Source organism: Macaca nemestrina, chromosome 11 (genome assembly GCF_043159975.1).
Source record: "Macaca nemestrina isolate mMacNem1 chromosome 11, mMacNem.hap1, whole genome shotgun sequence".
NCBI lineage: Eukaryota > Metazoa > Chordata > Mammalia > Primates > Cercopithecidae > Macaca > Macaca nemestrina.
In genome coordinates this window covers 121986995-122014400 of record NC_092135.1, presented here as the reverse complement: position 1 = coordinate 122014400, position 27406 = coordinate 121986995, and the positions used below count along the sequence as shown (strand labels likewise).

General features: G+C 42.1%; 1 protein-coding gene across 1 annotated transcript in view; it reads left to right on the top strand.

The window, feature by feature from the left end:
* The window catches only part of LOC105481316 (WD repeat and FYVE domain containing 1), a 71551-nt gene extending 51787 nt beyond the window's left edge, over positions 1–19764 (top strand). Inside the window, exons 9-12 of the mRNA XM_011740821.3 lie at positions 9888–9989; positions 12333–12463; positions 14192–14300; positions 16375–19764. Of these exons, the coding sequence (XP_011739123.1) occupies positions 9888–9989; positions 12333–12463; positions 14192–14300; positions 16375–16434 (402 nt within the window). The 3' untranslated portion in view covers positions 16435–19764. The remainder of the gene's footprint in view (positions 1–9887; positions 9990–12332; positions 12464–14191; positions 14301–16374) is intronic.
* Positions 19765–27406: the final 7642 nt, after the last annotated feature.

Sequence of the window (27406 nt, the reverse complement as noted above, 5' to 3'; positions counted from 1 at the left end):
ACTAGTTGTGAGACCTTACTTGGTTAAGTGCCTTAATTTCTCTAAGTATCTGTTCCCTCCTACATAAAGTGGAATTGTGGAATGAAATGACTTCTCAGTTGTCTTCCAGTTCTTTAGACAGAGAGTCTAATTGTCTAAACAATCTCTCTCTCTCTCTCTTTTTTTTTTTTTTTTTTTGAGACAGGGTCTTGCTTTGTCACCCAGGCTGAAGTGCAGTGGCATGATCTTGGCTCTCTGCAGCCTCAACCTCCCAGGCTTAAGCGATCCTCCCACTTCAGCTTCCTGAGTAGCTGGGGCTACAGGCATACGCTACCATGCATAACTTGTTTTTCAGTTTTTTTTTTTTTTTTTTTTTTTTTTTTTGGTAGAGACAGGGTCTTGCTGTGTCATCTAGGCTGGTCTCAAACTCCTGGGCTCAAGTGACCTTCCTGCCTCAGTCTCCCAAATTGCTGGGATTATAGGCATGAGCCACTGTGTATATCCTCTTTTTTAAATATTTTGAAGAATGCTGCAGTGAATACTCTTGACCTTGTCATTGTGTGATTGATCAATTATTTATTTCAGACAAATTTCTGGAAATAGACCTTCTGAGTCCAAGCATATATACATTCTTAAGGCTTTTTATAGATGTTGTCAAATGATTTCCAATCAAGGTTTCCATTCTCGTCTCTGCCTGCACTGGCATTATCTTTCTTTTCTAAGTGGCATCTATAACTTACGATGTTGTTAGCAAAAAAAGTTGATTCCAGAGAAGATTTTAGACCATAAGGGACGTTAATGACTTACAGTTTAACTTTGAAAATATTCGTTGGGCACCTACAGGGTGTCCGTACAGTCGGGAAACGTAAGTGAATTTATATAATAAATGGTTTATTGATATTGCATTGCAATACCTACTATGTTGTACGACATCACATGATCTGTTCAGGATCCTGTCCTTTATGGCAACATGTTGTTCAGTGTGCTGTGCACCATTGTAACAGACATTTTACGTTGATGCAGAATTCCCACCAATCCCTGCACATGTGTCTGCTTTGTGTTGTCTCTGATTCTTTGTGAGTCTGATTCTCATTAATTAAACCTTCATTTTTACCATATTCCAGTAGAAGTAATGAAGGGGGCTTTCATCTATTTTTTTTAAATGGTGACATTAGTCATTTACAGACTTTATGGCTACTGTACACAAAGATACTTGCCACAAGAAATTTGTAATCTAGTGGAAGAAATAGACTACCCTATAAATAATAAAATGCAATCCATAATCCAGAGACTTACTGATTGTGAGACTTTTTTTGAAACTTTGTAAGACAAGTCAAATAGAGGAAATTTGGATTACAAATTTCTGGTTTGTATCTCTTTTTGAATTTTCTAAAAAATATTTGGTAAGGCTTAGAATATTTTATTATGAAATGCAGATACATTGGCTCAATAGTATAGGATGTGGCTGGCACAGTGGCTCATGCTGTAATCCCAGCGCTTTGGGAGGCTGAGGTGGGTGGATCACCTGAGGGTCAGGAGTTCGAGACCAGCCTGGCCAACATAGTGAAACCCAGTCTCTACTAAAAAATATAAAAATTAGCCAGGCATGGTGGTGGGTGCCTATAATCCCAGCTCCTTGGGAGGCTGAGGCAGGAGAATCACTTGAACCCAGGAGGCAGAGGTTGCAGTGAGCCAAGATCATACTACTGCACTCCAGCCTGGGTGATGAGCAAAACTCTAAAAAGTGTGTGTGTGTGTGTGTGTGTGTGTGTGTGTGTGTGTGTGTGAAATAGGATGTATAATACTATATTTTCAAAGGTTTATTTGAACTGTGTTTTATGTTTATCAGCTACTAGTTATATGCACCAAGAACAGCTAGTATACTGTTCTGTTTCCTGGCTCTTGGCCTATTGTTTTTCAGTCTTATTCTGAGAGAGCAGAAAACTCAGAGAGAGAGAGGCTGTATTCCCTGGATGATGAGGGGAGGAGACCATTGGTGCCCAGCACTGCTGGTGGCTTTCCCGAGGGTTTCACAACTTAGATTTTTAACCTGCTGTTTTTATCATTGGTAAATTCTTTTAGAAAAAGTATTTAGAAAGTAGAAGTGGGATTCCTGCCTTCAAAGTGCATCATTGTGGAGTGTATTTCTTTTTTTTTTTTTTTTTTTTAATACTTTGAGTTCTAGGGTACATGTGCATAACGTGCAGGCTTGTTACATATGTATGCTTGTGCCATGTTGGTGTGCTGCACCCATCAACTCGTCAGCACCCATCAACTCGTCATTTACATCAGGTATAACTCCCAATGCAATCCCTCCCCCCTCCCCGCTCCCCATGATAGGCCCCGGTGTGTGATGTTCCCCTTCCCGAGTCCAAGTGATCTCATTGTTCAGTTCCCACCTATGGGTGAGAACATGCAGCGTTTGGTTTTCTGTTCTTGTGATAGTTTGCTAAGAATGATGGTTTCCAGCTGCATCCATGTCCCTACAAAGGACACAAACTCATCCTTTTTGATGGCTGCATAGTATTCCATGGTGTATATGTGCCACATTTTCTTAATCCAGTCTGTCACTGATGGACATTTGGGTTGATTCCAAGTCTTTGCTATTGTGAATAGTGCCACAATAAACATACATGTGCATGTGTCTTTATGGCAGCATGATTTATAATCCTTTGGGTATATACCCAGTAATGGGATGGCTGGGTCATATGGTACATCTAGTTCTAGATCCTTGAGGAATCGCCATACTGTTTTCCATAATGGTTGAACTAGTTTACAATCCCACCAACAGTGTAAAAGTGTTCCTGTTTCTCCACATCCTTTCCAGCACCTGTTGTTACCTGACTTTTTAATGATCGCCATTCTAACTGGTATGAGATGGTATCTCATTGTGGTTTTGATTTGCATTTCTCTGATGGCCAGTGATGATGAGCATTTTTTCATGTGTCTGTTGGCTGTATGAATGTCTTCTTTTGAGAAATGTCTGTTCATATGTGGAGTGTATTTCCATATCTAGGGAAAGAAAAAGTAGTCCCATCAATCAAGGCGTTTCCTGTGTGCACAATTCACTGCATCTGTAGAAGAGATAGGAAGGCAAGTTGTGTCAAAAAGATGCATTATTTTTAGTAGATTTTTTTGTTTGTTTTTTAATAACTGAGAAAATGTATTGCAAGGATAAACAGGCTGTAATCTATAAGGTTCTGACCTGGCCTTAGGGTTTTTTGGGCTTTTTTTTTTTTTTTTTGAGGCAGGGTCTAGCTCTGTCACCCAGGCTGGAGTGCAGTGGCAAGACCTCAGTTCACTGCAACCTTCGCATCCTAGTTTTAAGTGATTCTCCCACCTCAGCCTCCCAGGTATCTGGGACAACAGGCTCATGCCACCATACCGGTACCTGGCTAATATTTTGTATTTTTAGTAGAGAGGGAGTTTCACCATGTTGACCAGGCTGGTCACGAGCCCCTGGCCTCAAGTGATCCGCCCGCCTTGCCTCCCAAAGTGCTGGGATTATAGGCGTGAGCCACGGAGCCCAGCCTTTAGGGGTTTATAGGACTTTCTTAGACTAGGGCATAGAGGATTGGTCCCAGATCCTCTAGCTCTGCAATGCTTGCCTGGAATTTCTCTCCAAGTCCCCTGTCAATACTAACTGGAGCATTTACTACCCACTGTGGCTTCAGCCAGTATGCTGACGAGTTGGAAGCAGATTTGCCTCCCTGCCAGATCATGATAAGGGATCATTTTTTGGAAGTAGGCACAAAATATATATGAGCAAGAAACAATAATTAGAGAATGAATCTTCTTGAAAAGATAGCTTTATTTTAAAATTAATAGATTACAGAGTGTATAGCATTTTATATACTAGTGCAATGTGACGAGTACAGCAATTAGTGGTAGTAGAACAATGGAATTTATTCTTGTCATATCTTTATTCAGATTCGGCAGGTGGAAAAAGATGTGGAAAAGAGAGTAATGCAATTATAATACCTAATTAGTACTCTTTCTTGCTCTTCTCAGCACAAAACGAAAGCTTCTCCTTAGATAATACGTATATATTAGGATGGCTCATGTTAGCTTATAGTGTAACGCTATATTCTGAGTATTAAACGAAATAAAGTTAGGGTATGTCTTATGTTAAGAGATGTTCTAAAAAGCTATTTGTTTCTGATTTTGATTTTAGTTTGTTTCCTTAAATTCTTTCAAGCATATATTTTCGTCACTGCAACCTCTGCCTGCTGGGCTCAAGCAATTCTCGTGCCTCAGCCACCCAAGTAGCTGGGACTACAGACATGTGCCACCATGCCTGGCTAATTTCTGCATTTTTAGTAGACACGAGGTTTCATCATGTGGGCCAGGCTGGTCTTGAACTCCTGGCCTCAAGTGATCCACCTGCCTCAGCCTCCCAAAGTGCTGGGATTGCAGATGTGAGCAGCTGTGCCCAGTCAAAGTTATATTCTTTCTTAAACCCTTAAACAGAATCATGCACCCTGAGGCAAGAGCTCAGATCTGTAGGTTGCCATAGCCCAAGACCATGTTTGGAGACCACCACATGTAGAAGTGGATAGGCCTTGTATGCAGAGACTATGTGGAGCATAGGGATACACACAGAGATGTAGGCTGGACTCCTGGATCTCCCCAGGATCTGCGTCTACTCATTGACAGTTGCTTTAATCTTTGAGCCAGTTTCATTGCCTGTAAAATAGGGATAGTGTTGCTCTGTATCTCCTAGGACATATGAAAATTAAGTAAAATAAAAAAACATGAAACACTTGGCACATTGCCTGGACTTAGATGTCACTTACTGTATGCCAGGTAGTATTCTGAACACTTAATATTAACTCACTTAATCCTCACAACCTTATGAGGTATATACTACTGTTATCCCATTTTACAGATGTATTAGTCTGTTCTCATGCTGCTAATAAAGATATACCTTAGACTGGGTAATTTATAAAGGAAAGAGGTTTAATGAACTCACAATTCCACATGGCTGGGGAGGCCTCACATTCATGGTGGAAGATGAAGGAGGAGCAAAGTCATGTCTTACATGGTAGGCAGGAGGGCATGTGCAGGGGAACTCCCCTTTATAAAACCATCAGATATTGTGGGACTTATTCACTACCAGGAGAATAGCATGGAAAAAACCCACCCCCATGATTCAATTACATCCTACTGGGTCCCTCCCATGACACGTGGGGATTATTACAATTCTAAGTGAGATTTGGGTGGGGACACAGGGCCAGACCATAACAGTGGATGAGGAAACCTAGGCACAGAGAAGTGGAGTCACGTGCCTGAGAACAGTGCTGACAAGTGGCAGAGCCAGGATTTAAAGGCAAGAGATCTGACTCCTAGACTTGGTGATTATAGCTATGACTATTAGAAATGAATTGAGAGGCCAGGCACAGTGATTCATGCCTGTAATTCCAGCATTTTGGGAGACTGAGACAGGTGAATCCCCTGAGGTCAGGAGTTTGAGACCAGCCTGGCCAACATGGTGAAATCCCAACTCTACTAAAAATACAAAAAAATAGCCAGGCATGGTGACAGGCATCTGTAATCCCAGCTACTTGGGAGGCTGCGGCAGGAGAAACACTTGAACCCAGGAGGCAGAAGTTGCAATGAGCCGAGATTGTGCCATTGCACTCCAGCGTGGGTGACAGAGCAAGACTCCATCTCAAATAAAATAAATAAATAAATAAATAAATATTGAGAATTTAGGCCAGGCATGGTGGCTCATGCCTGTGATCCCAGCACTTTGGGAGGCCAAGGCAGGCAGATGAGTTGAGGTCAGGAGTTTGAGACCAGCCTGACCAACATGGTGAAACCCCCATCTCTACTAAAAATACAAAAAATAGCTGGGTATGGTGGTGGGCACCTGTAATCCCAGCTACTTGGGAGACTGAGGCAGGAGTATCACTTGAACCCAGGAGGCAGAGGTTGCAGTGAGCTGGGATCACGCCAATGCACTCCAGCCCGGGCAACAAAATGAGACTCTGTCTCAAAAAAAAAAAAAAAAAAAAAAAAATTGATAATTTAAAAATGGCTTATCTGTATATATTTTTAAAATCCTTGCTTGAAATTGAGTCACTTGAAAACATTAAAATGTTAGGAAATCCATTGATGTACTGCTTAACAGACATTGCTGGAGATAGAGGCCTTTTGTGTTAAAGGAGTGCTCTGGGTGATTGAAACATAATTCAAATGCCAGCCCCTTATGAAGACAATCACTTTGATGAAAATGTACAGCTGGGCACAGTGGCTCATGTCTGTAATCCCAGGACTTTGGGAAGCTGAGGCAGGCAGATCACTTGAGCCCAGGAGTTCAAGACCAGCCCGAGCAGCTTGGAGAAACCCTGTTTGTACAAAAAATTTGCTGGGCGTGGTGGTGCATATCTCTACTCCCAACTACTAGGGCAGCTGAGAGGAGGGAAGATCACATGAGCCAGAGGTTGAGGCTGCAGTGAGCCATGATTGTGCCCCTGCAGTCCAGCTTGGGTGACAAGGCGAGACCCTGTCTCAAAAAAAAAGAAAGTGTAAATTTGATGTAATTTACTAATTTGTTGATGCAGGCTCACCATTCTGACCACAAATGTTGCATGCGTGTTTCATGATAATACAATTTTGTATCTGTGTAGGAAACTATTTCATGTAGGACTGAGAACGTTTTTCCTGAAACTGTTCTTGCCTTCAATTCTACCCACCTTAGTCCCTTTAATCTGTTATGCCCTAGGAAACAAATTTTAAAAATTTGTGGATCAAACCAGGCCAATAATGTCATAAATGAGAGGCTAAGGGGGGAGAAGATGCAGACATTTCTTTCAGTGATTTTTCTTTTTTTTTTAAACCAAATTTTAGCTCAAGAAAAATAGAAAATTGAATCCTCCCTGTGTTTTGGTTGAGAGCAGATTTCTGAATTCCAGACCAGTAAAGTTTGTTTTAAGATTTTTGTGTTAAGTAATACCTAACAGACACTGTGTGGTCAAGGGAAATAGAAAATCCAGCCATTAACTGGAGACAAAAGAAAGAAGTAAATTTCTAAAGCACTGAGCAATAACGGGCAAGTTTGCAAATCAGTTCTTTTTTACACTTAACATTTTTGTGCACTACATTAAACATCGAATTCCCTGCTGCTAAGTACGGGAAGTATAAACTGGAACGAACTTTCATCTATTGTTCTGTTTCCATTAAAGCCTTCATTGTATCGTCCTTAAAGCACATTAACTCTTACTGGAGTTGTTTGGAGATGGCTTAGTGAATACATTTGTGTGCTGTTTTTTGGTCCACGTGACTGCGGTTTTGCGAGAGTTACACTTGGGCATGTCCCAGACATAAGATTAGGAAGTTATACTTACTTTCCTTCCTCCGGCAATTAAATATCCTGTGCCCCTGGCAGCACAGCCTGCTGCGTCTCTCCTAGGGCCAGTGTCCCCAGGTAGTATCCCCACACAGCCGCAGCCTCCATCACCACCTGCCTTCTAGTGATCACAGAAACAAAGAAGTAATTCTATATCAATAAAGTAATTTTTCTCACATAGGTACACATCTCTTTATTCTTCTTTCATCCCTTCTCATCTCCAACGTTCCCCAGTTATTTAAGGAAACCTTTCTTCTATCTCAGCCTGTTTCAGTCTACTTGTGAGTGCCTTCTGCACACCCCCCCTCAAAAAAAAGACCTTTCTAATGTCTGTTATATGTAGAAATATTCCTAGTGACAGATCCAAAATAAGAAATAGGAAGGCCAAAAGTTTTGATGCAATAGGAGACAAAATGAAGAACTAGGGGCACCCATCATTCAAACCACCAAATATATTAATATATATTTTAGAAAAAATGTTTTCTATCTATTTTTGTTGCACCTATATAATGTTAAATGATTGGGGTTAAACAGGCTTTTTTTTTTTTTTTTTTTTTTTTTTTGAGACGAAGTTTTGCTCTTGTCGCCTAGGCTGGAGTGCAGTGGTGTAATCTCTGCTCACTGCAACCTCCACCTCCCGGTTTCAAGCCATTTTCCCACCTCAGCCTCCTAAGTAGCTGGGATTATAGGCGTGTGCCACCATGCCTGGCTAATTTTGTATTTTTAGTAGAGATGGAGTTTCACCATGTTGGCCAAGCTGGTCTTGAACTCCTGACCTCAGGTAATCTGCCTGCCTTAGCCTCCCAAAGTGCTGGGATTACAGGTGTTAGCCACTGCGCCCGGCCTAAACAGGCTTTTAACAGGTTTATCTTAGAATTGGGTATAGTTTGTAATTTTTTGTTTAGAGAAATATTTTTAAGTTTTTGTTTTGTTTTGTTTTGTTTTTTGAGACTGAGTCTTGCTCTTGTTGCCCAGACTAGGGTGCAATGGTGCGATCTTGGCTCGCTACAACCTACGCCTCCTGGGTTCAAGTGATTCTTCTGCCTCAGCCTCCCAAGTAGCTGGGATTACAGGTGTGCGCCACCACGTCTGGCTAATTTTTGTATTTTCAGTAGAGATGGAGTTTCACTGTGTTGGCCAGGCTTGAACTCCCGACCTCAGGTGATCCGTCTGCCTCGGCCTCCCAAAGTGCTGAGATTACAGGCGTGAGCCACCACACTTGGCCTATTTTCTAAGTTTTTTAACAAATTAATTTTGAGACTGCTTCCTCTGTTTCAACAAAAATGCATTAAGAACCTACTGTGTGACAGGCTGTGGATAGATCAAGATGAATAATACCAAAAAGTAACTCACTGGTTAGAGGGGAGAAGAAACGTGCACCGAGATTTACAAAACTAGAGCTTGCTGCCCAGTGAAGGCTGCAGGACTACTGTGTGGCCCCAGGAGGGGGGACCTGCTGCTGTGGCTGGGAAGGGAAGGGTGGCAAATCTGCCGGCATAGTCCCTACCCAGAGCAACTAGGTGATGGGATTTTGTCGGATCTCTTCTGTTAGTCACCTGTGACCCTGCAAGCCTTTCCCAGTGGTAGGTCACCAGATTCTGCTGCATGCATTGGGTTTTTACTCAACTGGTTTTCGAGTTCAAACATCTCCAGCATAAAAAAGAAATACATAAAGACAACCCTTAAGGGTTCACAATAAAAACTGATTTACTCCCTCCTATCTATAGATTACAAATTGAACAACCCTGTAACCGTGGCTAAAATTGTCATGATTACTTAACACACAATTAAGGCTGGGCGCAATGGCTCATGACTGTAATCACAGTGCTTTGTGGGGCTGAGACAGAAGGATTACTTGAAGCCAGGAGTTCAAAATGAGTCTGGGAAACATAGTGAGACCCCGTCTCTACAAAAAAAATAAAAATAAAAAATTAGCTGGCATGGTGACACACACCTGTGGCCCTAGCTATTCGGGAGGCTGAGGCAGGAGGATCATTTGAGCCTGAGAGGTCAAGGTTGCAGTGAGCCATGTTCACGACACTGCACTCTAGCCTGGGTGACAGAGTGAGACCCTGGCTCAAAAAAGACCCTCCTGCACACACACAATTAAACATAATATTGAATAATTAAACATAATATTGAATATGACAACTAGCTAGAATATTTTGTGGAATTAAAAAGAAATACTTACTGGCTGGGCATGGCTGCTCATGGTTAGAATCCCAGCACTTTGGGAGGTCAGGAGTTTGAGACCAGCCTGGCCAACATGGCAAAACCCCAAGTCTACTAAAAATACAGAAATTAGCCTGGCATGGTAGTGCATGCCTGTAGTCCCAGCCACTTGGGAGACCGAGGCAGTAGAGTCACTTGAACCCAGGAGGCGGAGGTTGCAGTGAGCCGAGATCACATACTGCACTCCAACCTGGGTGACAAAAAAAAAAAAAAAAGAAGAAAAGAAAGACTAACCCCGGCAAGGTCTAGAACTGTTGTATTAATTTTGAAACGCGGAAGTAAACGTAGACACACTGATGTTGGCTTTGACTTTCTGCTCCCCCAGGCTCCTCAGTGGTTGGAAAGTGATTCTTGTCAGAAATGTGAGCAGCCCTTTTTCTGGAACATAAAGCAGATGTGGGACACCAAGACGCTGGGGCTGAGACAAGTGAGTAGGCACTGTTGAGTCATCGCTGGCTTGATTGTGTATTTCACTATTTGCATACTTAATCTGGGGCTTTTTTGAATCACACTTTGTTTTTGCAAATGCTGTTAATTCCTACATTTTCTGTGTCTTTATTATTGTGTGACTAATAATGAGGAAGACCTTTCCCGGGGCCAGTGAGACTGTTACCTCACTGTTCCATTGCTCGTCCTGTATTGGAAAGGCAGGGGTGCGTAGAAAACCCTGAGAGCCTATTTTTAAATAGATAAAAGATCTTTCAGTTTAATACTGTTACTTATTAAAGTCAGTGTTTTATGCTAGCCAAGAACAAAGTTGGAATAAATTAGGTCATACAGTTATATATACCTTACCTTATGTTGTCACAAACAGATAAAAAGTAATAATTTAGTCCTCACTTGAACGCCTGACCCTATGAGTTTTAGATTATTTTAAATTGTTCCCTTATAAGCATACCTGGAACATTTTTATTAAGCATGTTTTGAGTACTGTTTTTAAAATTTTTTAAATTAAAGAAATATGTTCCAAATAGCCTGTAGATTTCAAAGGTGCTGTTAACTTCAAGGATTCTTGTAATACTAAAGTTCTACAAAAAAACAAAAAACAAAAAACAAACCCATTTCCACAGCAGCCTGGAAGGTAACCACTCAGGGTAAATGTGAATTTGTGCAGGTAGGTAAAAAAGATGCTAATTTTATTCCTTTTATTATTGGTTTCACCTCTATGAGAGATTAGCCTAAAGTTTGTATGTGTTAATAAACTTTTTTGGCCCTGCTTGGTGGCTCGGGCCTGTAATCCCCGCACTTTGGGAGGCCGAGGCGGGTGGATCACCCGAGGTCAGGAGTTTGAGACCAGCCTGGCCAACATGGTGAAACCTTGTCTGTACTAAAAATACAAAAATTAGCTGGGTGTGGTGGCGGACGCCTGTAATCCCAGCTACTCAGGGGGCTGAGGCCAGAGAATCACTTGAACCTGGGAGGCGGAGGTTGCGGTGAGCCAAGATCGCGCCACTGTACTCCAGCCTAAATGACAGAGTGAGACTCCATCTCAAAAAAATAAATTAATAAATAAACTCTAAAAAGTTTTACAGAGCTACTCCACAGTAAGTTCTCATATGAGACTGGCGGGCAAGAAGGGGATTATTTTAGCGCTCAGACCATTATAAAGCTCTGAAATAGCACCTGAGTTCTGTCTGTCATTAGCCACGTTCTCACAATGCAAGGCTGATGGTAATTAGTGCAGTATAATTAATAGAAGTATTCCCTACTTCTAAAGGAAGCACAGAGAAATGGATTTTACTCCCATTTATTAACAGTTAAGAGAGAAGTGGTGCTGGTCACTAAACTGTTGGTGGTAAAAGAATATGTCAAAATCAGTAATAATAATTGGACTGTTTTGTAATGTTCTTGAGGCTTATTTCCAGAATCACAGTTTGAGAGATTTTAAAATATAGCAAAACATATGATTTATGGGCATTAGTTTCTTAATGAGAGCATAGTGCATTTAAAACTTATTTTAGGCCCGGTGTGGTGGCTTACGCCTGTAATCCCAGCACTTTGGGAGGCCAATGTGGAAGGGTGGCTTAAGCCCAGGAGTTTGAGACCACCCTGAGCAACATGGTGAGACCCTGTCTCTATAAAAATAAATAAATAAAACTTATTTTAAATAATAATGCCTTTTTTATGATGGAGGAATAAATTTTTCTTTCCCCAAATCTACAGTGATTAGGCTCCTAAATGAACTAAATTTGGTGTTAATAGTATTGTTTGTTAACATGTAGACAGATAATATGAATGAATGAAAAGCAACATTTGACCAGTACAGCAAGGTTTTTTGGAAATCCTTGACTAGTGTCAAAATTGTCTATTTTGTGAGCGTTAATTGATACATTGAATTGGGGTGATTACAATTCAAGGCATATCCTCCCCACTCCTGTTCCCTTACTCTAGAGGGAAACCATGTGCTTTAAAGCAAAAGCTAGGCCGGGCGCTGTGGCTCACGCCTGTAATCCCAACACTTTGGGAGGCTGAGGTGGGTGGATCATGAGGTCAGGAGTTCAAGACCAGCCTGACCAAGATGGTGAAACCCCATCTCTACTAAAAATACAAAAATTAGCCAGGCGTGGTGGCAGGTACCTGTAATCCCAACTGCCCGGGAGGCTGAGGCAGGAAAATCGCTTGAACCCAGGCGCCAAAGGTTGCAGTGAGCCGAGATCATGCCACTGCACTCCAACCTAGGCAACAGAGTAGGACTCCGTCTCAAAACAAAACAAAAAACAAAAAGGCAAAAGCTAACACCCTGTTTTCCTTCTCCTGGTCACCCGTGAAGCATCACTGCAGGAAATGCGGGCAGGCTGTCTGCGGGAAGTGCAGCAGCAAGCGCTCAACTTACCCAGTCATGGGCTTCGAGTTCCAAGTCCGGGTTTGTGATTCTTGTTACGACTCCATCAAAGACGAAGAGTGAGTGTTTGCATATTTTTGTCTCATTGCCTCTTATTACATCTGTCTAATGGTTCTCTGAAATGTGAAGAGCTTCAGAAGTGATATGGATATGTTTAGCCATGTGTTTGTTTCTCCTGAATTTCCTAAGCCATTTTATTTGTTGTTTGTTTGTTTTTTGAGACAGAATCTTGCTCTGTCACCCATGCTGGAGTGCAGTGGCGTGATCTTGGCCCACTGCAACCTCCGCCTCCTGGGTTCAATCGATTCTCCTGCCTCAGCCACCCGAGTAGCTGGGATTACAGGCGCCCCCCACCACCTGGCTAATTTTTGTATTTTTAGTAGAGATGGGTTTTCACCATGTTGGTGAGGCTGGTCTCGAACTCCTGACCTCAAGTGATCTGCCCACCTTGGCCTCCCAAAGTGCTGGGATTACAGGCATGAGCCACCGTGCCTGGCCCGTAAGCCATTTTTGAAGAAAGGACCTGCCCTAGCTTTATGACTTAAGACCACCGCCGTGTATCTGAAGCTGCCCCTCTGACTGGGCAGCTTTCTCCTGAACATGGTGAGGAATGCTGAGTTACATGGTCCAGTAACTGAGTGGACATCCTGAGCCTCCACATCCCACCGACTGCCATGCAGGGATAAGTCCATGTACCTGTGGATGGCAGTGGTTGAGCTGGTTCTCTATAGAAGTATCTAGTGCCTAGACCTTTGTTCACACATGCATGTAAATTTACTGGGAAAACTCTAGAGACCAATGTTCTTTCTTTCACAAAAATCTGGCCTAGCAGTCTATTTTTAAATCGCTCTTTGTGTGTAAGACACATCTGTTTGTTTACTCCACTCTGCACTGATTTTTAGGCAAATCTATTAGGACAGAGCCACCATTTTCTTTCCTTCCCTTTGAATCATCTTTTAAAGCAGCAGAGGCAAATGTTGGCAGAGGTCCACATTGGAAAGCTAGTGCATCACGACTGGTGTTGGTAAATGAACTAGTGATGGGATTGGGGCACCTGGGCTTTGGGGCAGAGTTGAAGCCGGTGCTGTAAGAGGCACTGCTCCTGTGCATGGCAGAGGTTTCAGGGAAAACTGCAGCTCTCTGATGAATGTTTTGCCCATGCTCTATGATTTTATCCAATGCAGTTCTTCTTTTATATTGAAGATTCTTGTTTTTATATCTAGGAATGTATCAGCCTTTCCAGTTTAACAAAAGCAAAAACAAAAAAAACCCGGTTATTTTGGGAGTTTTATAAAACAGTCTTGTGATTTATCATGCTTTCTGTCATCATTAAATTATAAGGTTAGTTTTCAAAACCATAGCCACAATTTTAGGAGCAAATTTTAACACTATAATAAGCATTTGCTTTTTTATTTTGGAGACTGAGTCTTGCTTAACTGGGCTGGAGTGCAGTGGCATAATCTCGGCTCACTGCAGCCTCCACCTCCAGGTTCAAGCGATTCTCCTTGCCTCAGCCTCCTGAATAGCTGGGATCACAGGTGTGTGCCACCACACAGAGCTAATTTTTATATTTTTAGTAGAGACAGGGTTTCACCATGTTGACCAGGCTGGTCTTGAACCCCTGACCTCAAGTGATCCACCCGCCTCGGCCTCCCAAAGTGCTGAGGGTACAGGCATGAACCACTGCACCTGGCCATATTTGCTTATTTTATATTGCTAAAAAGGCTTACCCCCTTAGCTCTAGGTACAGTCAAGAACATTTTCAGTGATCTCTTTTCTCTTGTTAGTCGGACTTCTCTAGCGACCTTTCATGAAGGAAAACATAACATTTCCCACATGTCCATGGACGTTGCCAGGGGACTGATGGTGACCTGTGGGACCGACCGCATTGTAAAGGTAAGCTGGCTAATTGTCTGTCAGCATCTCAGTTGAGATTGCCCATTATCATGCTGTGAATGTCCAGGAGACAGTCACTCTTTCTGATTGGTAAGCTTTATAAGCAACTGATTGCCAGTTTCAAACCTTGAGTGATAAATTGCTTGCCTGCGAGTTTCCATGCACTCAGTGGTGGTCAATCCCAGTGGCACCTCCCTCTGCAGTGTCTGTCTGGTGGAGTGAGTCTGGCACCCTGTATATCCCCATGGGTGGAGCTCACCTCAGGGTTCTCCCTTGCTGACCTGGGCCCTCACCCCTGACCCATCTCAAGACATTCCTACCCTTGCCAATGTTCCTTTTCATCCTGGGCAGAATGCGTCCTCATTATAAAGAATAACCACACATTTTAAAAATTAAATCCCTGGGTCACTAACACATAAATTGAAATGAAGTGTTTTATACTTAATACCACTCTTTTTTTTTTGAGATGGGTCTTGCTCTGTTGTCCAGGCTGGAGTGCAGTGGCACAATCACTACTCACTGCAGCCTTCACCTTCCAGGCTCACGCAGTCCTCCCACCTCAGCCTCCCAAAGTAGCTACAACTACAGGTGCCTGCCACAGGCTTAGCTAATGTTGGGGGGATTTTTTGTGGAGATTGGGTCCTACTATGTTGCCCAGGCTGGTCTCAAACTCCTCGGCTCGAGCGATCCTCCCACCTCAGACTCCCAAAGTACTGGGATTGCAGGCATGATCCACCATGCCTGGCCTAAGTACCATTCTTCAGTGGTGAAACTGAGATATTTTATATTCCTGATGGGCTTTTCTAAAAAAAAATTTGAATTTATACTAAAACATTATTATGATGTAATTTTTATGTGTAAAGACACTACCTATATGCTTTACTCACATTTTAGTGGACTACATTGTTTTATCTTTCTAAAAATCTTTTTGTTTGAGACACGGTCTCGCTCTGTCACCCAGGCTGTAGTGTAGGGGTGTGATCTCAGTTCAGTGCAACCTCTGCCTTCTGGGCTCAGGTGATCCTCCCACCTCAGCCTCCTGAGTGGCTGGGACCACAGGCATGTGCCACCACACCAGGCTAATTTCTGTATTTTTTTTTTTTGCTAGAGACAGGGTTTTGCCATGTTGGCCAGGCTGGTCTCGAACTCCTGGGCTCAAGCGCTACACCCGCCTCGGTCTCCCAAAACGCTGGGATTACAGGCATGAGCCACCGTGCCCAGCCACCTGGCATCTTTCTATAAATCTTTTTTTTTTTTTAATACTTTAAATTCTAGGGTACATGTGCACAACGTGCAGGTTTGTTGCATATGTATACATGTGCCATGTTGGTGTGCTGCACCCATCAACTCGTCAGCACCCATCAACTCGTCATTTACATCAGTTATAACTCCCAATGCCTTCCCTTCCCCCTCCCCCCTCCCCATAATAGGCCCCGGTGTGTGATGTTCCCCTTCCCATGTTCAAGTGATCTTATTGTTCAGTTCCCACCTATGAGTGAGAACATGCGGCGTTTGGTTTTCTGTTCTTGCGAAAGTTTGCTGAGAATGATGGTTTCCAGCTGCACCCATGTCCCTACAAAGGACACAAACTCATCCTTTTTGATGGCTGCATAGTATTCCATGGTGTATATGTGCCACATTTTCTTAATCCAGTCTGTCACTGATGGACATTTGGGTTGATTCCAAGTCTTTGCTATTGTGAATAGTGCCGCAATAAACATACGTGTGCATGTGTCTTTATGGCAGCATGATTTATAATCCTTTGGGTATATACCCAGTAATGGGATGGCTGGGTCATATGGTATTTCTAGTTCTAGATACTTGAGGAATCACCACACTGTTTTCCACAATGGTTGAACTAGTTTACAATCCCACCAACAGTGTAAAAGTGTTCCTATTTCTCCACATCCTCTCCTCTTTCTATAAATCTTAAGGAGGTGTTATGAAAGAAGAGAATGAGAAAATTCGTTATTTTGACACCTTTTTGGGTTTAACAGTCGTTTGTTTCTCTGTGTTGACTCTTGCCATTAGACCTGGTTATCACTGCTGCCTTTTCCATGTTCCTTCCTTGTAGATCTGGGACATGACGCCTGTGGTGGGCTGCAGTCTGGCAACTGGGTTTTCTCCACACTGATCTGAGAGCTGGGCGACATCCACAGCTAAGAACAGCAGCTCCACCAAATGAAGTCCTTCCCGCGCAGCTCCACAGTGCTGTCTCATGAATGGACAGTAGCCACTTACAAACAAATCAACATTTTTAGAAAGCAAATGTAAAGGTGTGTTTTGGGGCATTTGTGGAACTTACCTATGGGGACTAATATGTGAAAGGTCTATCCGTAGTGGTTCCCTGAAGACTGGAATTACTTCAGTGAAACTTCCCCATGAACAGCGAGCTAATATGTAGTGAAAAAATGAGCTAGCAAATGAGTTTTAGCGGGGACAAAAAGTCAAAAAAGTGAACGCCTAGAACTTTCTCAAAGCAAGTCACAAGTACAGACACTTCACTTAGCCTAGGGGGCCTTCCAGGGCTCTTGTGGCTGTTGTCAAAACAGGAGCTGGGGGAAGGAAGACTTGTTCTCTCTTTCTTGAGGGGTGGCATTAGGAACTTACGAAACCAGAGACCTTTCCCTATGAACTAGCAGTATGTGAATATCCTCTACACTTAGTTACTGATAAACTTCTTAAAGAGATCTGTTATTTTCAGGTAGTGCCGTAATCTGCGCTTCGCATTGGCTTTTTTCAGTAGTTTCTCTTCCCAGCCAGTGTGCCACAGGTGAACTTTTGAGGTTGTCATTAAGTAAGTTGTGAAATTTCTCTAATTACCAAGGCAGTCCACATTCTTCCCTTTCCCCCAAATTCCGAGGACAAAACTTTTTTATGGTGCTGTTAACATGGGAGTCACACAAGCCGCCTGACTTTTCCTCATCGCCGTTAGTAATAAGTGATGGGAAACCCAGCCACCATTGTGATGCGAAGTGATCCGTCTGTTGCCTGGAACAGCCCAGTCCTCTTAACTGAAACAGCATTCTACTTGTTGTTCCAAGATGAGCCTCTGCAATATTCTGGCAATTTAATATACCCCCCACAAAAGCACTCTACAGCTTTTACACTATTTTGACTTTGAGTTATAACTAGTATTATTCATGTTTTCATTAAAAGAAGTTAGTGACCCAGAGCTGGCACAATAATTCCCAACTCATAAATTGCTTTCCTAAGAACTAGCAAAAGCTGTTGTTCATAAAGGCATTTCTAAAGCTTTTGGGCACTGTGTGCCAGGATGAGGAAGAGAAGAAATGAAGAGCCTGTCTTTTAATATTCCAGTATGTGTGTGTGTGATTTTTTCTGACAACAGTACATCATGTATCTATTTCTCTAGGGATATGGAAATAAGTGGAGAAGGGCCTACCTTTTTAAAGGACAAATATAAAAATAGATAGCAACAGTATCTTTGCTAATCTTACTAATGGATATTGATTTAAAAAACAAAAAAAAAAAACCTCAGTACTGCATCACTGTGTTGGGATCATACCAAGACAATAGGGTCATTCCATATGATAAAACTAAAGGACTAAATCTGTTTTATAATGACGTCTTAGAGGGACTGAAAAGTTTAAGGAGACAATTAAACTAAGATGTCTTAATGGCTGTGTGACACATGTAAGGAAAGGAAAGGGGCTCAGGCGCATCATGTACTGGAATGATCTGCATTCAATGTTGACTTATCTTCAGAAATAAGACTGAAGAGTTTTGTTGTTCCTTAGAGTTTACATGTTACATCACCTAAAGAGATTTCTTTTAAAAGCTTTCTAGACTATTTGCAAAATGTATATTACTAACATAGTTTGGAAGAAAAATTGAGTAGTGGTTAAGTTTTGTTCAAACACAATGTTGAATGTTAAGCTTCCTGTATTAATTTTAGTTCAGTTAATGGTTCAGCCCATACAAAGGTGCTATCCTAGGGATTTTATGAAGTCCTGAAAGGAAAATAGAATATGATCAATTCCTTGCCCTGTGGAAGAGTGCAGAACTGTGGTTTTGTTTTCCTTTGACTTCCGTAAAATGTGACCATTTGACATCTGTGGTAGTTTGAACAGAATATCTCACAGCTGCTGAGTTTACTCCATAGCTTTCAAACCTTTTTTATTTTAAGAAATTCTTGAAAAACCCTATGTTCCATGGGAACATAAAGTTATTATAGTGCCTCCGAAGGGGTTAATATAAATCAAGGAGGAAATGTATATTTAAGGAAGAATTGGAATGATGTATCTGAGAAAAGGCAGATGCTTCTGTACAGCTTGTCCTCCACCAGGCCTATCGTCGTTTTTCTTTTTAGAGACAAACATGACAGGCTTGTCTTGTCTCTCTCACATGCTAGGTAGCAAATGGGGTGATATTTTTATAGAAGTGGGCAAATATTATTTTCTCAATTTTACTGAGTAGGCACAGAAGAAAAGTACAGATAGGCTGATCGTTATTGCCTTATTTTGACAGCATTTCTCTTAAATGGGTCATTTAAATTAGTTCTTCAAGTAACAGTTTACTGGTTGTTCCATTCCTGAATATGCAGGCTAATTTGTACAGACAGGGATTAAGGAATACAGACTATTAGAGAAGATCCTTATATTTAGATCTAGTACATATGTGATAAGGAAATGCCAATTATTCATTATAAACAAGGTTTAAAATTACTATTTCTTAGTCCAAATGATAGCAATACCCCTATAGCATTAGGTAGAAACAAATTATTCATTACATTGTAAATCTGTTTACCATGTCCTAGCTCTGTCCTGCTACCTAAAGAACATAAAGAAATAATATTGCTCTAGAATGTATCACTTTGTTTTCCCATGAAAGAATTCAGTTTGTTAGTACCTATATTTTTAAACTGGTGAAACTGACCCAAATATGTAATAAATACCATAGTAGCTCAGACCCGAGGAGATATTTTTCTAAAATCAGTTTTCATTAAAGTACTTTCTACTTCCGTTATTGGATATGGTATCTCCTAAAATGTAAAAAAATAAAAAACAAAAAAACCCAAACAAACAAACAAAAAAAACTGTTACTCTAATGATAAACCATCTGCTCATCATAAGTATGAGGCTTAACAAATAAGTAATACATGCTATATTTATTCAAGTGTCTATTGCTTAATTGTTAATTGTGAGCAGATTTATTGAAGGCCTATTCTGTTTTCTGCAGTTTACAATACAATAACTCTTGGAGTAAGCTGAAGTTTAATTGTGCAACACATTTGTATTAGAGTACAATTTAAAGTGTTTTTCTGTATAGCCTTTTTTGACGGGGGAAGCAAAGGGTAATGTTAATTAGTACACTTTGTTCTTGTACTAGCTATGTTTCTATAAAATACGGTGCCCTGTGTATCCCAGAGATGCTAGAAAACTTTGTTCTTTGCTCCTATTTGTGGGTTCTTTTTTTGTGGGTTTTTTTTTTTTTTTTTTTTTTTCCAGAAAATGCACACAATAAAACATTCCTTGCTTGTTCCTATGTTTGCCTAATACCACTTTTGTTGTAGTCGGCCTGGACGTAGGGCAGTAACAGTAGCAACCATTTATTGAGCACCCTCTGTGCTGGGTGCTTTCACTCCATTATCTTACTCAATCCTGGCAACACTTGGGCAAGGCATTATTCCTCCCGTTTTGCAGATGAGAAAACCAAGAGAATTTGTGTTGTTAGGTCTGTCTGTCTGACTTGAAAGCACACGCCTTCTTCCTGCCTCTGGCCTGAATGTGCTAGCATGTCATTTGTGTTTTCTGTAAGGGAGGTAGGTATTACTGTCTCTGCTGCCTGAGGTAGCAGTCAGCATAGTGCAGGATATTTAGGCTCTCTGACTACACAGAGCTATCTGCTGATACCAAGATCAAGCTCTACTTCTCCTCAGCAGCTCACTTTTGTGAGTGAACACGTGTGGTTCAGACCCAGAAGAACTGATACCTCAACTAAACCAATAAGAGATTGATTTAGAAACCAGCAAGGCAGTGAATAGTATGTTTTTCAAAATAGATATGGCTTTCTTTTCTCTCATCATCAAAATATTATCTTACTATAATAAAAAGAAAAGGAGGCCGGGCGCGGTGGCTCATGCTTGTAATGCCAGCAGTTTGGGAGGCCAAGGCGGGTGGATCACGAGGTCAGGAGTTCGAGACCAGCCTGGCCAAGATGGCGAAACCCCATCTCTACTAAAAAATACAAAAATTAGCCAGGCGTGGTAGCAGGCACCTGTAGTCCCAGCTACTCAGGAGGCTGAGGCAGGAGAATCACTTGAACCCGGGAGGCAGAGGTTGCAGTGAGCTGAGATCGTGCCACTGCACTCTGGCCTGGGCAATGAGAGGGAGACTCCATCTCAATAAAATAATAATAATAATAATAACATAAGAAGAAGAAGAAGAAGAAGAAAAGGAAAAGAAAAAGAACCAAAAAGTATAAAACAAGTTGTTTTAAAAATCATCTCATCCTACCACCTGGAGAAAACACCATTAAGCTTATCCTGTATATCTTTCCAATGTTTTTTTTAAATGTCTCCATAGATATGTAACACATACTTAGAGATACATTGTTTTAATGGGACCATACTTGTTTTTCCACTTGATACATTATGGATAGTTTGCCCATGTCAGAAAGTAGAGCTCCATGTTAGTATTTTTTATAGCTGCGTGGTTGCAGTAGACATTCGCTCTTGCCATCATCTGGACACATGTTGGGATCCCACGTCTCCAGCTGAGGTCAAGAAAGGCTCTTGTAACTTGCTTTAGCAAATGAAACGTGGGCAGAAGCTCCTTACTGCAGGTGAGAGGCTCTGGTACCATGACACTTTCTTCTGTGCCCCTCATGAAGCGTGTGTTGGTGAAGTGTAATGCTAAGCCATCCTACAGATCACAACCGCTCTAGGACTGCAGTGGACTTTGCATGATCGAGAAATAAGTCATTGTTTTAGCCCACTGAGGTAGGGGTGGGTGGTGTGTGTGTCAGGGATGGGAGAGTGGCTAGGGATTTGTGTGTGTCTTAACTACAGCATAATATTAGCGTGTATAGCAGTATTCCATTGTCCTACTATGTGGCTAAACTGTCATGTATTTTACCAGTCTCATAAAATTAGATTATATATGTTTAGATTATCTTTTTAATTAAAACACTAAATATTTAAAAAATTTTTTAATTTAAAAATATACAAGCTCAGCATGCTTATATGTTTATCGTGCCCACTTTTCCAATTATTTTCTGAGGATAAAGTCTTAAAAAGTGGGAAATGCTAGGTCAGAATATGCATGTTATTAAGTTTTTTATTGTTATTGATATTATCCTCACACTGTTGCCAAGATTTGAATTTGTGTTTTTGGATAGGCAATAAAAAGATATCTCTTAGTGTCTTAATTTATGGAATGGCAGTTACTTTACAGTGAAAATAATACCACTTTCCCAAGTGGAAAACTGGAAATTCTGAGGCCAAAGTCCAGCCTCCTTTTCTAGTAACCCTGTACTGCAAAGCAATTATTTACTTCCTATATTCTCTAAAGAGCAGTGATTCTTTTTATTTATTTATTTATTTTTTGAGATGGAGTCTCACTCTGTCGCCCAGGCTGGAATGCAGTGGCGTGATCTCAGCTCACTGCAAGCTCCGCAAGCAGTGATTCTTAATTGGTGTTTTATAATACCATATTTTCTTTATTTTGAAATTTTAAAAAAAATTTATACTTTAAGTTCTGGGATGCATGTGCAGAACATGCAGGCCTGTTACATAGGTATACTAATGGTGGTTTGCTGCACCCATCAACCCATCATCTACATGAGGTATTCCTCCTAATGCTATCCCTTCCCTAGCCCCCCACTCCCCGACAGGCCCCAGTGTGTGATGTTCCCCTCCCTGTGTCCATGTGTTCTCATTGTTCAACTCCCACTTATGAGTAAGAACATGCGGTGTTTAGTTTTCTGTTCCTGTGTTAGTTTGCTGAGAATGATGGTTTCCAGCTTCATCCATGTCCCTGTAAAGGACATGAGCTCATCCTTTTTTATGGCTGCATAGTATTCCATTGTGTAAATGTCCCACATTTTCTTTATTCAGTCTACCATTGATGAGCATTTTGGTTGGTTCCAAGTCTTTGCTATTGTGCACAGTGCTGCGATAAACATATGTGTGCATGTGGCTTAATTCTTTCTAGACAGTACATTTTATTTTTTAATTTTTGAGATGAAGTCTGGCTCTGTCACCCAGGCTGGAGAGCAGTGGCATGATCTCGGCTCACTTCAACTTCCGCCTCCTGGATTTAAGCGATTCTCTTGCCTCAGCCTCCTGAGTAGCTGGGACTATAGGCACATGCCACCATGCCTGGCTAATTTTTATATTTTTAGTAGAGACGAAGTTTCACCATGTTGGCCAGGCTGGTCTTGAACTCCTAACCTCAAGTAATCTGCCCGTCTTGGCCTCCCAAAGTGCTGGGATTACAGGCATGAGCCACTACCCCTGGCCTAATTTTTATCAAAAATAGATTAACATTAATGCACAGCAAAGAATGGAGGGGTGCCCCAAAATCGAGCTAATAAATTTGAAAGAACCTGGGACTCAGTCTTCTAGAGTACAGCTGTTAAACCTATGATGCTCTTAAAGGACTTTTACTTAAATCCTCCTTTGTAACAGGGATTATTATCTCTTCCTATAATATTGAGAATAGCCAATAGCTTTTCAGACTCTACTGTGAAAATCCAACACGACTAATAAAAGTTACAAAACAATCACATGATTTTAGTATTTCAAATTTCCAAGTATCATTCCTTTGTTAAATAAATGTGATATTGAGTTTTGGCAAGATAATAGTAAACAACCAGATTTTTTAATAGCTGTAGATTTCTTTGGTTAATTCTGTGATATCAAGATTGTAGGCTTGCATAATTTGTTGAATTCAAAATACCTTAACTCAACCGGGCGCAGTGCTTCACGCCAGTAATCCCAGCACTTTTTAAGGCCGAGGCGGGCAGATCACCTGAGGTCAGGAGTTCAAGCCCAGCCTGGCCAACATGTTGAAACCTCGTCTCTACAAAAATACAAAAATCAGCTGGGCGTGATGACGGGTGCCTGTAATCCCAGCTACTCAGAATGCTGAGGCGGGAGAATCACTTGAACCCAGGAGGTGGAGGTTGCAGTGAGCTGAGATTGTGCTACTGCACTCCAGCCTGGGCAACAGTGCGAGACTTTGTCTCAAAACAAACAAAAAAACCTTAATTCAGAGAAAGGAAAATTGTTTTTGAACAATTTCACATTTATTTAAATGATTCTTCTAGATCCACCACATGCTTAAACTCTTGTTGTGAGACTCGACCCATGCATGATAATAGCCTGTAACCTGCCTTTCTACGCTAGCTTGGAAGCCTCTGGAAGACAGGGGCTGGTCTTTTTATCCTCAGTGTCCATCACACAAGACCTGCTCAGTCCCTGATCTTTAGACCTTTGATTTAGATCTTGTTTTCATTTATTCCAGTTTGGAGAGCAAAACTGGATACGTTTCTTCCCATGCTTTGAAAATGCCACATTAGGCTGAATGTGTGGAAACTTCTGTTGTGCAATTTTCCTCAAGCTGTTGGGGTTAGAGGAACTCATTAAAGAGCAACTTTTGTAATTAGGAACATCTGGTTGAATGAACACACTGTGGTGTTAGGAAGAAAGGGAGAAAAAAAGGAAAACATACAGTCAGGCAGAAATTTTTTCATTTCTGGACTTACCTGTATAAAAACAGTTCTTTGCTCAGGTGATTTGAGGACTTCATTTCTAAGTTATTCATGTACTTTTTTTTTTTTCTCGAGACAGAGTCTCACTCTTTTGCTCAGGCTGGAATGCAGTGGTGCAATCTCAGCTCACTGCCAACTCCGCCTCCTGGGGTCAAACGATTCTCCAGCCTCGGCCTCCCAAGTAGCTGGGATTACAGACATGTGCCACCACACCTGGCTAGTTTTTATATTTTTAGTAGAGATGGGGTTTCACCATACTGGACAAGCTGGTCTTGAAATCTTGACCTCAAGTGATCCATCCACCTCGGCCTCCCAAAGTGCTAGGATTACAGGTGTGAGCCACCACGCCCGGCCTATTCATGTACTTTCATATTTCTTGTATTGTCAGGTATATATTATCTATTATCTGAGGGAGTCATATCAGCTGTTATCTGTCAAACAAATCTCAAGTTGAAACTGTGTGCCAACAACATAGGTGAGTTTGCAGACATAAACCTTGGCACAGGCCTAATGGCACTACCTTCCAATAGACCCCCCGAAACAGCCACTTCTCACCATTCTGCTGCTACTCCCATGGGGCAGCCCACACTCATCTATTCCAGTAGCCCCCTGGATTAGTCAGGGTTCTCTAGAGGGACAGGACTAATAGGATCGATAAATCTATGAAGGAGAGTTGACTCACACGATCGCAAGGTGAAGTCCCATCATGGGCCGCAATAGGTCTGCAAGCTGAGGAGCCAGGAAACCAGTCCAAGTCCCAAAACCTCAAAAGTAGGGAAGCCGACAGAGCAGCCTTCAGTCTGTTGCTGCAGGCCCGAGAGCCCCTGGCAAATCACTGGTGTAAGTCCAAGAGTTCAAAAGCTGAAGAATTTGGAGTCTGATGTTCGAGGGCAGGAGGCATCTGACACGGGAGAAAGACAGAGGCCAGAAGATTCAGGCAGTCTAGGCCTTTCATGTTCCTCTGCACGCTTTTATTCTAGCCTTGCTGGCAGCTGATTAGATGGTGCCCACCCAGACTGAGGGTGGGTCTGCCTCTCCCAGTCCACCAACTCAAAGTTACTCTCGTTTGGCAACACCCTCACACACACACACCCAGGAACAGTACTTTGCATCTTTTAATCAAGTTGACACTCAGTATTAACCATCAGCCGGGCGCGGCGGCTTATGCCTGTAATCCCAGCACTTTGGGAGGCTGAGGTGGGTGGATCACGAGGTCAGGAGTTTGAGACCGGCCAGGCCAACATGGTGAAACCTCGTCTCTACTAAAAATACAAAAATTAGCTGGGTGTGGTGGTATACACCTGTAATCCCAGCTACTTGGGAGGCTGAGGCAGGAGAATCGCTTGAACCTAGGAGGTGGAGGTTGCAGTGAGCCGAGACCGTGCCATTGCACTCTAGCCTGAGTGACAGAGCAAGACTCTGTCTCAAAAAAAAAAAAAAAAAAAAAAAAAAAAAAAAAAATTAACCATCACACCCCCTAAACACTCTCCTTGTTCCTGCCCCTGTCACTATTGGCTTGTTCTCAATGCCGCTATCAAAACATGATTCAAATCATGCCATTCTTGTACCAAAAAAAAAACTTCACAGCTCCCCTCCCATTCATAGTAGAAGTTCCAGTTCTAAAATGTCCATCATTCTCTCCCTGGCATCTCCCACTAGTCTCCCTGCTGACTCCTGTCAAGTCACACAGTTCTCTGTGTTATCCTCCCTCTTAACTTCTATAAGAACAGGGAATTTGTGCATACAACAACATGAGCACAGTGTCAGGCACGTAGTAGGCACTTAATACATAATGATGCTTGTATATGTATAATTTAGGTGCTCTATGCACAAATGAAAAGGAAATTATGTGGATTTGCTTAGGGAGTGAGCCTGTAGTGAAAGTTTTGAATGGCTGTTCCCCTACCGTGATCATTCCTACCCATCCCATTACACCTGCCAAGCTATTGTCACAATCTCCAAAGGCTGAAAGGAGCATTTAAAGGGAGGTTTAGGAGAGATTATAAAGGATAAATTCATGAGGGATGTGATGAGATTTTTTTTGTCTTTCTAAAACATCAAACTCCAGTTCTGGGGGGTCTGATCATCATTAAGCCTTCTTTAAGACAACTCCACTTTGCAGCTTGTTTGTATGTGTGGTGTGCTGGTTTTAAAATATTTCTGCAAATGTCTATTTTTTATTTTTTGAGACAGGGTTTTGCTCTGTCACACAAGCTGGAATGCAGTGGCATGATTATAGCTCACTGCAGCCTCAAATTCCTGGACTCAAGTGATCCTCCTGCATCAGCCTCCTGTTTAGTTGGGACTAGAGGGATATACCACCACACTCAGCTTTAAAAAAAAAAAATTTGTGGAGACAGGGTCTCACTGTGTTGATCAGGCTGGTGTCAAATGCCTGGCCTCAGCTATTCTACTGCCTCAGCCTCTGAAAGTGTTGGGATTACAGGCATGAGCCACCACACCCAGCTCTGCACATTTTCCTATTTATTTATTTATTTTGAGACGGAGTCTGGCTCTGTTGCCCAGGCTGGAGTACAGTGGCCCGATCTTAGCTCACTGCAAGCTCCGCCTCCCGGGTTCACGCCATTCTCCTGCCTCAACCTCCCAGGTAGCTGGGATTACAGGTGCCCGCCACCACGCCTGGCTACTTTTTATTTTTTGTATTTTTGGTAGAGATGAGGTTTCACCGTGTTAGCTAGGATGGTCTCGATCTCCTGACCTTGTGATCCGCCCGCCTCAGCCTCCCAAGGTGCTGGGATTACAGGTGTGAGCCACTGTGCCCGGCCTAGCTCTGCACATTTTCAGACCTTCCTTCCACTTATTGAGTGGTGGGGTCTGTGTGTCCCTCCCCTTGAACTGGGGCTAATCACTAATAGAATCACTAACAGAATATGACAAAACTGACACTGTGCCATGTCTGAGGCTAGATGAGAGTATGTCATGCAGTTTATATCTGGCTCTCTGTGGGAAGCCAGCTGCCTGAGACTGCCAGGTGTTCTGGTTGACAGCTGAGCTGAGTTCCCAGCCGACCACCAGCAGCATCAACTACCAGCCATGTGAGTGTGCCATCTGGACATCCAGCCCCACTGAGCTTGCGGTGCAGTTGCAGATCCAGCCGGCAATGGTTGCAGATTTCATACAACAGCGTGAAAGGCCCCAGGTGAGGATAGTCCAGCTGAGCTCTTGAATTCCTGACCCGTAAAATAGTGATCAAAATAAAATGGCTGTTTTAAATCACTAAGTTTTGGAGTGATTTGTTACACAGCGATACTAACCTGAACAATAGGCCCCTGGTCTCTTCATTCCTCGTCTCGGGGGCAGAAGGCAGAGCAGTTTTCCAAGCAGAAAAGGTGATGTGGTTAAGGGAC